The 14,704-nt window shown below is 40.8% G+C and overlaps 1 protein-coding gene across 16 annotated transcripts in view; it reads left to right on the forward strand.

Annotated features, from left to right (window-relative positions):
* Nucleotides 1-14,704, forward strand: part of LOC136864266 (solute carrier family 41 member 1) — a 196,999-nt gene that overhangs the window by 158,700 nt on the left and 23,595 nt on the right. For all 16 annotated transcript variants that reach the window (XM_067141026.2, XM_067141024.2, XM_067141021.2 and 13 more), the window contains one exon: nucleotides 10,443-10,651. In XM_067141026.2, the coding sequence (XP_066997127.1) occupies nucleotides 10,443-10,651 (209 nt within the window). The remainder of the gene's footprint in view (nucleotides 1-10,442; nucleotides 10,652-14,704) is intronic.

Below are 14,704 nucleotides of genomic sequence, written 5' to 3' on the forward strand. Positions count from 1 at the left end.
CATTATGCTCTTGATTTCATCAGCAGCCTTGAAGATGTTCTTTTTATGACATTCATTTTAGTGCTTTTTTTTTTCACGCCCTCATGTCGTTGGCATTATATCATTGTCACACTGTTTTTCCACTAAAAAATTTTTTAATGAACTGTTTTAATTAGAAATTTTGTAACAGAATAAGTTTGTCTCTGACAAAATATTTTTATGGTTTAATCATTGACAGTGTTTCAACATGTTTGTATAATGTATCATTTCTCACATTTTTATACACTGAATTTTAGTAACTGGCTAAACTTTTAGCTTCGATATTAATATAAGGTGTACTCTTGAAGATTGTTTTTAGGCTGAAGATGCCCTGAATTGAGGGCAAAACATGTCCCATTTAACTGATAGTATGTTTATGTAACCACTATAAGTGGAAATGAATGTATTGAATAGGTGGATTAAAGATCGCCTTTATTGTTTTTAGACCTAGCTGTGTCGGTGCGACGTAAAGCAGATAGCAAAAAAGAAAACAGATGTCTCGTGGGATGTGCTGGTTTATGTACAACGTGCTCAAATTACTGCAGTAGTCTGTGTACCTCACGACGACACACAGACGCACCGCTATTCACTTTGTTTTGAGGGGTCACCTGACAGTTTAATGCATGGCTATGCCTACAGATGGAGTATAACTTCGATTTGACATACCCTGAGTAGCTAAGGTCTCGTGGTATGCTGTACGATGATTGGAACCCCATCTACCAAATTAACGTTCACATACCAGACATTACTAAATGTGTTCCCCTAACTTTTTGAACTGTGTAATAACTACTGTATATAGTTTGATAGTAGTGGTTATTATTGTAGTTTTGAAACATTGAGGTAGTCTGTCCCTATCTGTGATAAATCTTCATGATCATCAGTCATGAGCCATCAGTCATGATTGAGGATAATATAAAAATAATTATCATAAGATATGATTCTTAATAGTAATGTGTGATTGGAGAATGAATAGAATATAATATACAGGTTGTATCTTAATATCAGGGATGTTCTTCACGTTACGTAAAGAACGATGGTGCAATCGGATTGGCGGGAAAAAAAATTATTTTCGGTAAAATGAGGTTACTTTGCGACTTCCAGGCGCTCTATTCAAATGGTTGAACTTGCCGTATTTGCTCTGCCAGAGCACAAATGCTGCCCGCTGCAGTGCTTCAGAGGAGGGAAAAGAAGGGAAGGGAAGGAAGGAGAAGGTGGGTGTATGGTAGACTAAGACAGAGATAATGCTCGGTGCGTATGCACAAGTTTCTTCTTTGTTCAGCGCAGTCACATCCCAGCCCCAGTAGGTAGTATACAGTTTTTTGTCCATATTAGTAACTAAGTTTGCGGTATAAATTGGTGAGAATGGCTCTGTTTTGGTACACCAACAAGGAAATGGGTGATATGAACATTGCAAATGGCAAGTGGAGAGAAGCCGCCTGATTTATGGCGTCCAGCACCCTGATTACTGCCATCCTCATCATTCAACTTTCATTTCCATTGGCAGCTGACTGCATGAAGGAGGCCGGAAGAAAACCCCTCATGTAACAGCACATTTCAGCATCGATTTAGTGTCAGTATTTGGGCCAGTATTGTTGGTGACTATTTATTTGGGCCGTATGTCCTTCGTCCTCGCCTGAACGGTGAGGAATGCTACCATTTCTCAGTAGAATTGTCGCCTAGATTATTGGAAGATGTTCCGCTGAGTATTCACCAGCGAATGTGGCTGTGCCATAATGGCGATCCACCGCATTTGACTCTCCGTGTCGCATAGCACTTAAATGATCATTATCTAGACTGTGGTGGGCCAGTTAAATGGCCTCCTTGCTCGGCTGATTTAACTCCCGTGGACTTTTCTTGTTATGTGAAGATTGAAGTAGAAGAGGGAATAATTAAGATTTACCGTAATCAAACCATTGGGCATATTGTTTCCTTCGTTCAGTATTTCATTCATTGTACAATGTTGTGAGTAAAGGAATACACAATCATGCAGTGGCAGCGATGCATCTTCGAGCATGTTAAATAATAAAGAACGTTACTGAGAACAACAGACGGGAGGTGACTTGACTGACAAGTTTGTCTTAATTAGTGTATGCAGTTATGGCTGCTTAATAAACAAATTAGGGATATTGCCTGTAAGAGACAAGGACATTACTCTGCCCAATTTGAACGAATAAACTTGTGCATTCGCATGGATCATTATCTCTGCCTCTATCATACACCCCACTTCCCATCCCTTCACTGAAGCACAACAATGGGCAGCGATTTGTGCTCTGGCACAGCAACTACTGCGAGTTCGTCAATTTGAATCGCGCACCCAGAAGTAACAAAGTAACTTCATTTTTTCAAAAAGAAAAATCCTCCCCCCCCCCCCAATCCATTTGTGCAATCGTTCTTTATATTGTAACATGTTGGCGGGGTAAATAAATAAGTACAGAACCTGGTAGCGTCCTATTTCTAAGATTTATTAACTAAGCATTACACACACACACACACACACACACACAAACACACAATTGCCGAGCTTATAACTTACACAAGTACACGTACACACACTTACATGGTTCGCGCTCTCTGTTTGTCATGTTCCATCTACAATGACACACACAGAGAGTCTTCGATTATTTACACTACACTCACCCAGCCACTCAGTCACACTCTTTATCACTGTCACGGTCCACAGTCTACACGTCAGTCTCGCGGCTCGGGGTAGTATCCGCTGTTCACTCAATCCATCGAACTCCGTTCGCAGTCTGCACACGTCGGCATCCAGTGTTTCCTTTGCGCTGCTCCAGAACACCCAAGGTTCTTCTACAGCAGCTGGCCCCAAGAGACTCACACACACGACGTCAGGGAAACGGTAACGAGTCCTTGACTCCAACAGACAGATACTCCATTAGGCTGACACCTCATCCCAGGCTATCACTGACTACACTCTTTGCTAACTCACACCAGCAAACTCAGTCTCACTCTCACTCACTCCAGGCTAGTCACTCCTCTCTTATATACCTGCACCAGCCCTTCTAGAACAGTCCGGATGCTAGATGTATCCAGGAACCTCGCGAGATGGAAGACTCCAGATTAATCGTCTGGTAATTTCCATCCTCCCATGCAGTGCGACCACGGACAGAAGAGAGAGGGGTCTGGTCTAGCACTCAAGTCTTGCTCGTGATTGGCGCGGTCGAAGTGTAAGCGGGTGGGCCGATATGGTGACGAGCCCGGCCCATAGAAAGTTGGCATGGCGGACGCTATAACCATTACATTGCCCCCTCCTCTAGGCAGCTCATCCCGAGTTGCTCCACGATACGGTACCAGACTGTTTATTTGGTTGGCCACAACCTTCCCATGGGGGATCCGCTGGGTCCGGTCGACGCTGTTCTCGTTCCCGGTTATATCGATCCGCAAGTCCTCGCGTGGCAGTTGGAACTTCGGTGGTTTTCCTTTCATCCACACCCGCGTCTACTTTCAGGGCTTGAGTGCCTTCGTAGTCCTCTGGTGTGATGCCCGGGACTGGTTTGCTCATCCCAGATTTAGCCCTGCTGAATTTCCCCTTCTTCCGGGGTGCGGAATTCGATGTTCGTACCAGCACGCAGTTTCGTGCCGGAACAAGTGTCCTGGTCAGGTGGCATCCTTGTTCGTTAGTCATCGGTTCGTCTTCCATTGGTGCTCCGTCTCCTAGTAGGGGTCCCTCCAGCCATGCCATTGCAATTGCTGCCTCTGTCTCATGGGCCATCGTCAGAGCCTCTTCGTAGTTCTGTTTCCTGCCGATAGTCCACCCTGGACGGATCTCAGCACCACGTAGTTTATCACAGAGACGTCAGCCGCCTCGAGCTTGGTGTCACCTCCGGATAACTCGTCCACAATCACGTCGCCTAGTCATTCAATCTCGGCGTAGAATACCCGCAGTGTTATATCAGTGCGCTCAGTCCTCTCCTGCAGCTGGACTCGGTAGGTGGCTCTCGATTGGTGGACACCGCAGCGCATGTCGAGCACTCCTACAACCTCCTCGTAGGTCGAATTTGGCTGGGGGCTGCATTGTACTGTCATCTTCTGTACACGTAGTCCGGCGATCGGATATTCGGCACTCTTCTTGGACGTCGATCCGGTCTCGAACTGGGTCCAGCATGTTCCCTTGGAAGTAATCCCGTCGTCCCGTGGGGTTTCCAACTTCACGATGATAGAGCCGCCATCGCTGCTAGCAGGATTAATTCACGTCTCCACAGCCATCGTTTTCGCACGCAGGGCACTCACTTCCACCACTGGGCCTTGAACTCCGGACTCCACAACCGCGAGCATCTCTTCGGACCCCTTCACGTCCAGTTCGTTGTCGTCCCGCACATCGTCATTGTCGACCTTGGTTTCGAGAGAGCGCACTTCGTCTTCACCCTTTAACTGCTCACTCTTCCGTTCACTTAAGTCTGTTTTCAGTTGGTCTGGGTTAGATGTCCGTTCAGATCTCAGTTCACTAATGAGTTTGTGATAGCCAGATAAGATTTTATTTTCAAGTTCACTAAACTTACTCAGAAAAATCTGGAGCTGTTCGGAATTTATTTCACTCAAAGAAATTTCTGCCGACTGCAAAATACACTACCAGGTACTCGATTCTGACACCAGTTTTAACGTAAGAGGTTATCCACTAGTTTATCACACTTGTCCATCCCACTTCTGACGCCAGTTGTAACGTGTTGGTGGGGTAAAGAAATAAGTACAGAACCTGGTAGCATCCTATTTCTAAGATTTATTAACTAAGCACTACAATATAATACAAATAGCATCTCTAATTTTGTTTTGTTGGTATAATTTAGATACACCCTATATTTAAAATTATATTCTTTGATGTTTTATACCTTACTACCTTTTACCTGCAGCTTTGCAACTCATGAATTTCTTATAGTTCCCATTCGAAGAATTGATGGACGTAGGAAATTAAATCAAAATATGTTTAGTAGTATTTGAGAAATGGTGGAACATGTTTTGGTCAGCAGAGTTTCTTGCTCTTCTTCAGCTTTCTAGAGGAGACTTTTCCTTATTTTCTTCCTCTCCCTAGAAGTATTTGGAGATAGTGGAGTTTTTTGTCAGCATGGTATCTACCCCATTAACAGCGAAGCTTATTGAAGAAAGCTTACGAATGACAGCCCAGTCACCTTAGTAATAATGTAATTGTCATGAGTTTTGTCACAACATAGACAATACTTGATGTCTGGCTGGATATTCCGCTACGGTAATGGAGTAAGTCCCGTACAGCCAGTGACTCGACACCGAGTGTCGGGCGGCAGTAAATAACTCTACTCCCTAAGGGGGCCAACGACTTTGGGCGGATTAACCCCTTCAGGTAGGTTGATGGTCCCCTCAGTGTGGGAAATGACACTGAAACCCATCACAAGTATTTGGCCCAATGGCGAAATGAGCGGAGGAGGAATCCGTTACTCTCATGGTTCCCAATGGTCGTGGAGGCAGAAGAGATCATGCCAGATGAACTGGCTGTGAAGGATCACCTCAGTAGTACTTTGAGTCTGCGGCAGTTCGTTGCAGTCTCGGTGTTTGATCCTGCATGTCTCATTCCATATGTGCTGCAGGACACGGCTCCGAGATCACAGTGTGTGGGTCACCTGCTGGCAAGCTGAGATCCACCCTAAACAAACCCACGCCAGTGGCACTTCTTCCAAATGTCACTTACTACTTCCAAAGTCCAGCGGATGTTGGGGGCAGGTTACAGGTGAAACTGGAAGCCCCTAGCTCGGACCTGTACATTGGCAGCAGATGTGTGATAGTCGTCTCCCTGAAACCTTTTGAGTACTCAGGAATTCGGTCCTGCATCTGTGTTTGGACAGGACTGTTTAAGATTACTGCTGCCCACCCACAAGGGGAAGGCCCTACAAAAGGTGGCCTAAACATCGGAAGTCACATCTTATGTCCGCCTGAGTGGCTGCACCCAGCGGGTCACCCCTCATGCTGTCCGAACTCAGCAACAGGAAAGAGTCACACTCTGAAAATTGGAACATGGAATGCGAGAACTTTACTTGATGTGACAGATAATGACAGGCCTGAGAGAAGAACAGCTCTTGTTACCCACGAGCTCTCTAGACTCAACATTGATGATGCTGCTTCGAATGAAATCAGACTGTCTACGGAAGGCAAAATTACTGAGTTTGATTCAGGATATACCATCTTCTGGAAGGGAAAGGAGGAGCAAGAACATCACAAACACAGAGAAGCCTGTCTATCTGCAGAAAAACTCTTACTCCTTGGTGATTTCAATGCCAGAGTTGGTAGAAATAATCAGCTATGGAAAAATGTGTTGGATAATCAAGGAGTTGGCAGTTGTAATTCAAATGGACTGTTGCTTCTCGGTCTATGTGCAGAACATGAACTATTCATCACCAACACTCAGCTTCGACTGCTTAACCATTTCAAGACCACGTGGATGCATCCTCGATCCAAGTATTGGCACATTCTTGATTATGTCATCACACAGCATTGTGATAAGGATGACATACTTATTACCAGAGCAGCAAGAAATATTGATGATTGTTTTACTGATCACAAACTCCTTATTTGTCAACTCGTGATCTCCATTCGCCCTAAACCACCTAGGCAGCTCCAAATCTTGACCAGAAGAAAGTTTAATATGCTTAAACTCCAGGATGTATCTTTTGCCACAGATTTCAAGATACGATCAGAGTACAGTTAACAGCTAATCCAGTTAGCACAAATGACGTTCAGCAAGAATAGGCCACTTTGCAGAAGATAATCACAAAGTCAGCCGAGGAAACCATTGGTTTTATAAAGCAGAAGAGACAAGACTGGTTTGATGACAACAATGGGGAAATTTTGTGTCGTATAAACGCACAAAAGGAAGCCTATCTATCCCATCTTCAAGATCCATCCTCCAACACAAAGAAAGTACATTTTTTAGAAATCAAAAGAACTTGTGAGACAAATATAGGAGAAATTAAGAATACCTGGTGGCAACAGAAACTCAGGAACCTCAAACTATCTGATGCTCGGAACCTGATGAACTTTTACGCAGGAATAGAAGAGCTGTATGGTCCATCTCGCTCTTCAACAGGTACACTGAAAACTGCCGACAACTCTACCACTCTTACTGACAGCCATGAAATCCTGGAGTGTTGGAAGGAGCATTTCTCCACCCTTCTAAATTGTCCTTCCACTGCTGATGAAGTCTTTCTTCATGATGTGCCTCAACAGCCTAAACAGCCATGGATGGCAGTTCCGCCAACTTACCAAGAATTCAGTGCAGCTCTCAATCGTCTGAAACCCAGAAAGGCACCTGGCCCAGTTAAGATCGCTCTGGAGTTAATTGAAGCTGGCAGTCAGTCATTCAAAACGAGAATTTTCACTCTCGTCCTCAAAATTTGGGATTCAGAGAAGAACCTGGTGAACTAAAAAATGCCGCTATCATCACAGTCTTCAAGAAAGATGATCGCAGTGTTTGTGGCAACTATTGTGGTATATCACTTACTATCTGTTGTAGGTAAAATTCTTGCAAGAATTCTGCTTAACTGCCTCCAGGTTATCTCTGAGAGAGTCCTCCCAAAGACCCAGTGTGGGTTTCAGACTTTCAGAGGAATAACTGATCTGTTCTTCTGTGCAAGACTACTTCAAGAAAAATGCAGAGAGCAACAGAATCCTCTCTTCTTAGTCTTTTTTGTAAGTCAATATCGTGCACTATCAAGTTGTTTGTGTGAGCTTCCATAAATTTCATGAACGCCAACTCATACAGCTACTTATATTTATCTGTGACTGTTAAACTAGAACATGACTTGCCAGTAGAATCCACTCTTTCAATATCTTCCTTAAAGCGGTACAACTGCGTCTCTTGTCCGACTCGTTGGCTGAATGGTCAGCGTACTGGCCTTCGGTTCAGAGGGTCCCGGGTTCAATTCCCAGCCGTGTCGGGGATTTTAACCTTGATTGGTTAATTCCAATGGCCCGGGGGCTGGGCGTTTGTGCTGTCCCCAACATCCCTGCAACTCTCACACCACACATAACACTATCCTCCACCACAATAACACGCAGTTACCTACATATGGCAGATGCTGCCCACCCTTATCGGAGGGTGTGCCTTACAAGGGCTGCATTCGGCTAAAAATAGCCACACGAAATTAAATTATACTGCGTCTCTTGCTTCAATCAATGATATCTGTTTTTCATAGTGTTCCATAATAAGCGAGGAAATGTATGCTTTGGCTTCCGCTTCTTTGCGCTCAACCATGTGTTTATAACCTTTCTTTTTTCTTCCAATGACCATTCTGCTCTTATGTTTTTCCAGGCTCTGTGGACCTTTTGATGTTGATTCCTGTTTTGATGAAGGTGAAACAGATTCTTCTAATGGAGATTCATATTCGTTGCGCACTAACACTGTTTCAGATACTTGTTCACAGAACCGAGGAAACCAAAGCACTAGACGTGATTTTGAAATAAAATGAGCCAAATATGCTCTTTTTGCAGTTGGAAAACCTGCTGGCCTTTAACTGATCTCTGCATATTATTATCTAGGTGCAATTATTGAACTGAATTTTGTGTTAGTAAAGGATATCTCTTGATAGAGGAATCCTTTGGTTTCTTAAAGGCTTGTTTTATTTCTTGATCCAATCTTTAATTTATAGCTGTTATGGCATCCTTATGCTGTGTTATATATATATATATATATATATATATATATATATATAATTTTTAATTTGCTAGTGGCTTTACATCGCACCGACACAGACAGGTTTTATGGCAACGATGGGATAGTAAAGGGCTAGGAGTGGGATGGAAGCAGCCGTGGCCTTAATTAAGGTACGGCCCCAGCATTTGCCTGTTGTGAAAATGGGAAACCATGGAAAACCATCTTCAGGGCTGCTGACAGTGGGATTCGAACCCACTATCTCCCGGATGCAAGCTCACAGCTGCACGCCCCTAACTGCACGACCAACTCGCCCGGTGTGTTAATATTAGGAATATGTGTAGCGATTTCTGCTTGGAAGAATTTCTGATACTATGTAACAGTGTACATCACAGAATTATGTTAATTGATTGGTAATAGAATCCCTTAGCATTTTGATACTAGGAATGCTCTTAACATAGTATGAATGTGGTGAAAAACAATGTAATTTATATTATTTACATTGTCAAATAAAACTTTGGATGATGTTGTACCAAAGATTTTAATATTATTTATCTAGACTCGCAGAGTAGGCTGATACTATGCGGAATATTGAACACCTCCGTGCATTGTCATATTAAGAGCCCTTCAGCTTTGAATGCGTGGTTAGTACATTGTAATTTCTACAGTTCCTTGAATGTTCTTGTACTGAATCGCATTGAATAGAGGATTTTTTGTAGTATTACATGTGATGGAGTGATGATATATTGACAAATACTTTCAGTGAATTAGTGAGAGCTTATACAATAATTAAATTGATTGGCAATATTAGAGCAATATTAGGCCTTACGCATGGGGTGGAAAAGTATTCAGAATGATTAATTAATGTGCAGCAATCAGCAATATTAAAGGAGTGTAAATAATTATGTCGGGGACCGTTCTCTTAATTAAAAATGTGTTCATTTATTCTTTTTTTTTTTTTTTTTTTTTTTTTTTTTAGTAGTATACTGTGCACTTTTCATATTCAGTTTGTAGAATGCTTTTTTTTTTTTTTTTAAAGATGTTTTACCTATAGGCTGTACAAAGAATTTGTGGAGATTGTTTGATTACAATGTGTTCAGTCTATATGCAAGAGTGTCCTTTTAATATCACTGCAATTTTCATTCGTATATATTTATTGTGTGTGTGTGCACGGTAGTTGGTGTAAGCTGTGTCTTTTATTATTTATTAATAAGGGCCTGGGAATGGCTAAGTTTCCCTGAGGTTTGGAATTAGACATTATTGAACACTTAAGCAGAATTAATATGAAAGAACACAGGCCTTCACACTTCATAGTCCACTTTTACTAATTCAGGCCACAGAATTATTGCCTCAGCATGGCATATGATTTAAAATTATTAACCCAGTAGTTCTGGTTTGCGAACTGACAATTTTTATACCGATATCCTGTTTCTTATTGTGGCACTTCAAAAAAATAATTTTTTTAACGTATCTAACACCTGTTCTTACCATGTATCCAGTGTCATAGGATTTTAAAAAATGACCTGTCGAGTGATGTTTCCGTGTGTGTATAATGTTAATCAATGCATGAATTCCATATGAAGATCTCAGTGAACTGAGAAGTCCCCTCAACATGGCGGTTTGTGCATTGTCATCTCTTCCCCACTCACAGACTACTGCATAGCCAACAGTATGGGGCCTTGTGTTATACAACATACATGAGGAAAAATATTTACTTTTATATGTCTTGATCGCTATAGTATCACAGATGTCCCTGAACTCTGTATTATTATGTTCTATTTCATTTTGCTTTCAGTATTGGAGGTCTTATTCTCGATTTCACAGTTGCCAACTTCAAAGGAATTGCAGTATTTCAACCCGTAATCAATGGTGTTGGTGGAAATCTTGTTGCTGTTCAAGCAAGTCGTATCTCAACATCCTTGCACCGTGATGGAAAATTAGGAAAATTACCTAGTTATGCCAAAACTATCTGCCTTAATCCAATAAATGCATTTTGTAACAAAGGTAAGTTCTTTGTTTATTTAAAACACATCGTCATCCTAGGAGAATACAAAGAACTTGACCAGATGTGTATGCTTTCTTACCGGCATGGCTTAGATTGTAAAGTGTGGTTGAAGAGAAATGTTAGTTGGTTTTGTTTCAGGCAGTGTTATTAGTATGATGAGAATAGATAGATTCTAATGCAAGTACTTTTCATTTTATGACTGCTGCATGAAGATGTTGAGATTGTCCTTGTCCTTTTGTGTTTTCTTTCTATTTCTCCCTCTTCCCACACTGACCTGTCATTGTGTCTTTCCTTTTGTGTGTTACTTTCATTTGTACTGCCTGTGTATATATTATGCCATCTACATTGCGTCTCCTTGTTGGCCCCTCAATGAGTAATGAAGCCTGCCCTCCAGATGAAGCTGGGAAGCAGAAATGAGCTCATCAGGGGCTGAGAAGAAATAGATGTAGAAGAACTGAGACTGATGAGGAGAGAGTCAGTCTATCTGTAGATGACAGTCCTTGTCCTTTTGTTTTTTCTTTCTATTTGTCCCTCTTCCCACACTGACATTTCATTGTTCCTGTCTTTTTATATATGACTTGAATTGCATTTGTTTATTCATTACCATTACCTATTTAAGATGATGATGACTTGCAGAAAAGTTTTGTAGAAATATTGCCTTTTCAACAATTTTAAAAGTTAATTTTAAACATTTGTAAAATAAGGTAAATTGGAGACCAAAAATAATATAAAGGAAGTTCTATGCTATTGAAAGAAATAACCATTTCTTAAAATCCCAGTAAATTCATGAAACTTTTTTTTTTTTTTTTTTTACAAATTAAGTTAGATTCTAAGCAGAAGAATGGAATGACAAAATCTAAACTTAAAAATCTCCGTTGGCTCACAAAATAAGTTTTAAAAAAAGGGAGCAGTGTGATGTCACTGTTGCCTCATGACAAGATATAGTGTACTACTTCTGTCTGTCTATGAATGTCTCTTACCGGGCGAGTTGGCCGTGTGCATAGAGGCGCGCGGTTGTAAGCTTGCATCCGGGAGATAGTAGGTTCGAATCCCACTATCGGCAGCCCTGAAAATGGTTTTCCGTGGTTTCCTATTTTCACACCAGGCTGTACCTTAATTAAGGCCACAGCCGCTTCCTTCCAACTCCTAGGCCTTTCCTATCCCATTGTCGCCATAAGACCTATCTGTGTCGGTGCGACGTAAAGCCCCTAGCAAAAAAAATAAAATAAATGAATGTCTCTTAGTGTCAGCAAATTGTTTGGAATGAACAGTCATGTCCAGAGAAGTGAAGCCTTATCAATTTGAACCAAGGAGCACATCATCTCGACTAGAAAACAAACCGATGACATCTGTTATTTCAGAAAGGCACGTAAATACCGGCTGGTGCAAGTGCGAACATTGTGAAGTGATGCCCGCTGCTACTGAAAGTTTCTCAAGTAAAGACAGTGAAACAATAAATAAAATGTGCAGAAGTGTGATGTGTATTGTTCGGCATAGGGGTTTCTCTAATGTGTTAAATAGTGCACGTTGTCTTCCTATGGATAAAACAATTATCCCCTATGTGAGGGATAGATTGAGTATGAAATCTAATGCTTCCTGGCAGTCTGTCTCTTTTCACTTGTTTGTGTACTAGGTCAGCTTGTGGACTCCTTTAGGAAGAGGGAAGAGAAAGTCATACCATCTTGCATACTGAAGGCAGTTCTAGAACATTATCCCTAAGAATGAGGGACGTACGTGGGATTCCAGGCTTCTGAGGGGGCAAGAACCAGAATATTTTTTTAATAATGAATTTTGAAATACCTTCAGAACATTTTTCTGGCACACGCTGTTCAAGATGTGATGAAACAAACTTCCTGTAGCCCTTGAATACATATGAAATTAAATAAATACATTGAATTATACATTTTACATACAGTTATTTTTAACAAATGAAAGTAATGCAAGAAACAAATTTAATTCTTAAACCCATATTGTCAATTGAACAAGTGTACCGGGTGTGTTGGCCATGCGATTAGGGGCGCGCAGCTGTGAGCTTGCATCTGGGAGATAGTAGGTTCGAACCCCACTGTCGGCAGCCCTTAAGATGGTTTTCCGTGGTTTCCCATTTTCACACCAGGCAAATGCTGGGGCTGTACCTTAATGAAGGCCACAGCTGCTTCCTTCCCATTCCTGTCCCATCGTCACCGTAAGACCTATCTGTGGTGGTGCGACGTAAAGCAAATAGTAAACAAAAATAAAAAATGAACAAGCGTTGTGATACATTTTAATAAAACTTCCACATTTACAATACAATAAATGTTTTATTCTTATTCACTATAACACTTACTTATAGAATGTGGGACATGTTTCATCCATTTTTGGACACACCAGCCATAGTTAAAAAAAGAAAAATTCAAACAAGGATACATTAAAATGCTTTGAAGTGACAGTGGGTGATTCTGCTAACGAATCTGTCGAGATGCCAATTAAAGGACATTAGCTGTTTTCAATATGCTAAATTTGCAAATTAAGTTAACGTACGTCACATCGGATGCAGAAATTGTTTCCGAAACATGCATTTGGAAAACTTGGAGACTAAAAGCACACTGATGATGTTTTGAATTATGCAAGTGTTGCGGTTGTGTGAATTCTTGAGGTGTTGATCTTGGGGAAAAAACAAAATATCTGAGAATACAAATGTATTAATTGAAGAGGTCATTAAGAATTTCTTCATGACCTCGCAACAGGTTAGAACAGCCATGTACTTCCGCTCTCCGCCTGCCCTCCCAAGTTCCCTCTCTCCTTCCTGTACATGCTCGCTGCCTCAGGCATGTAATCAACTTGCACACAGTTCAGTTGGAGACAGCACACAGGCTGATCCTAACAATACGAGACCGGCACGCACGTAAGTAATCAGATGCTCCTCTTTTCACCTTTTCATCATGACGTACAGTTCACAGGAGTTTTCTTTTTCTCAACCAGCTTATATATAATATTTAAGTTAATCTTATTTGATTTATAGTCAATACGGGATTATTATCTAAAATGAAGCTTGTTACATGTAATGTAGATGCTAGCCTAGCATATAAAAATGCTCACATACATCAGAATTTAAAGATCAAGCTTTGCAAGATTAGCAAAGACATAACCTTTTTAAAACAATGTCTAACTCACATTCTCACACCCAATTGTTTGAGATATAGGAAGATTAAATTCAAAAAACCAGAAAGAATTCTCAAACCTCAAAAGAAAACCAGTGACAATTGGATTAAAAGGGAAATCACATTTCTGTATAAGAAGAAAGCTCATTTAAAACCAAAACTTTATGAGACACACCTCAAAACCCCATTGTCGTTGGGCCTGATTGAATGGGACTGTTACCAAAAACACTTAAACATTAAACTTAACCATATTTTAAATTTAAAACAAAGTAATTTGGACAAGAAATTAAGAGCCCTATTTAAACAACGTGACGTCTCTCCTAATATTTCTTCCAAGCCAACGGAGAACACAATAATAGAAACCCAATTCCATTCACCCATTAAGAATTTATCTGACATTCCTTTCAGTATAACAGAAGAAACTATCCTTAGTAATGGACCTAAACATAATTGGCCCCATTCTAATAAATTAAAAGACAAGATAGATAGATTTCCAGAAATAGAACAATCAGTACAAAAACTACCCCTAGACCAACAAGAAGAAATACGGTTTGAAATTAGAAAGAAACTAAAGGATGTCTTAGTCAACTCTGATAGCAAAGATGAACCTAAACATACTAATAATAGACAATTAAAAGAACTTAAACAAAAGATTCAAGATAATAATCTAATAGTTACAAAGGCCGATAAAGGTAATGTTACAGTCATTATGGAAAAAATTCAATATGTTGAAAAAACAGAACTATTCTTCTCAGAAAGCAATATTTCAATAGTTAAGAAAGATCCCACTAATGGACTCCGAAAAAAGTTAAAACAAATTTTGAAAAACAACATATTTCTAATGAATGAACAGGAAACTAAACAGCTGGTCAATATGAACCCAAGACTTTCTACTGCTAGGGCGATGCCAAA

Source organism: Anabrus simplex, chromosome 2 (genome assembly GCF_040414725.1).
Source record: "Anabrus simplex isolate iqAnaSimp1 chromosome 2, ASM4041472v1, whole genome shotgun sequence".
In the NCBI taxonomy this organism is placed as follows: Eukaryota; Metazoa; Arthropoda; class Insecta; order Orthoptera; family Tettigoniidae; genus Anabrus; species Anabrus simplex.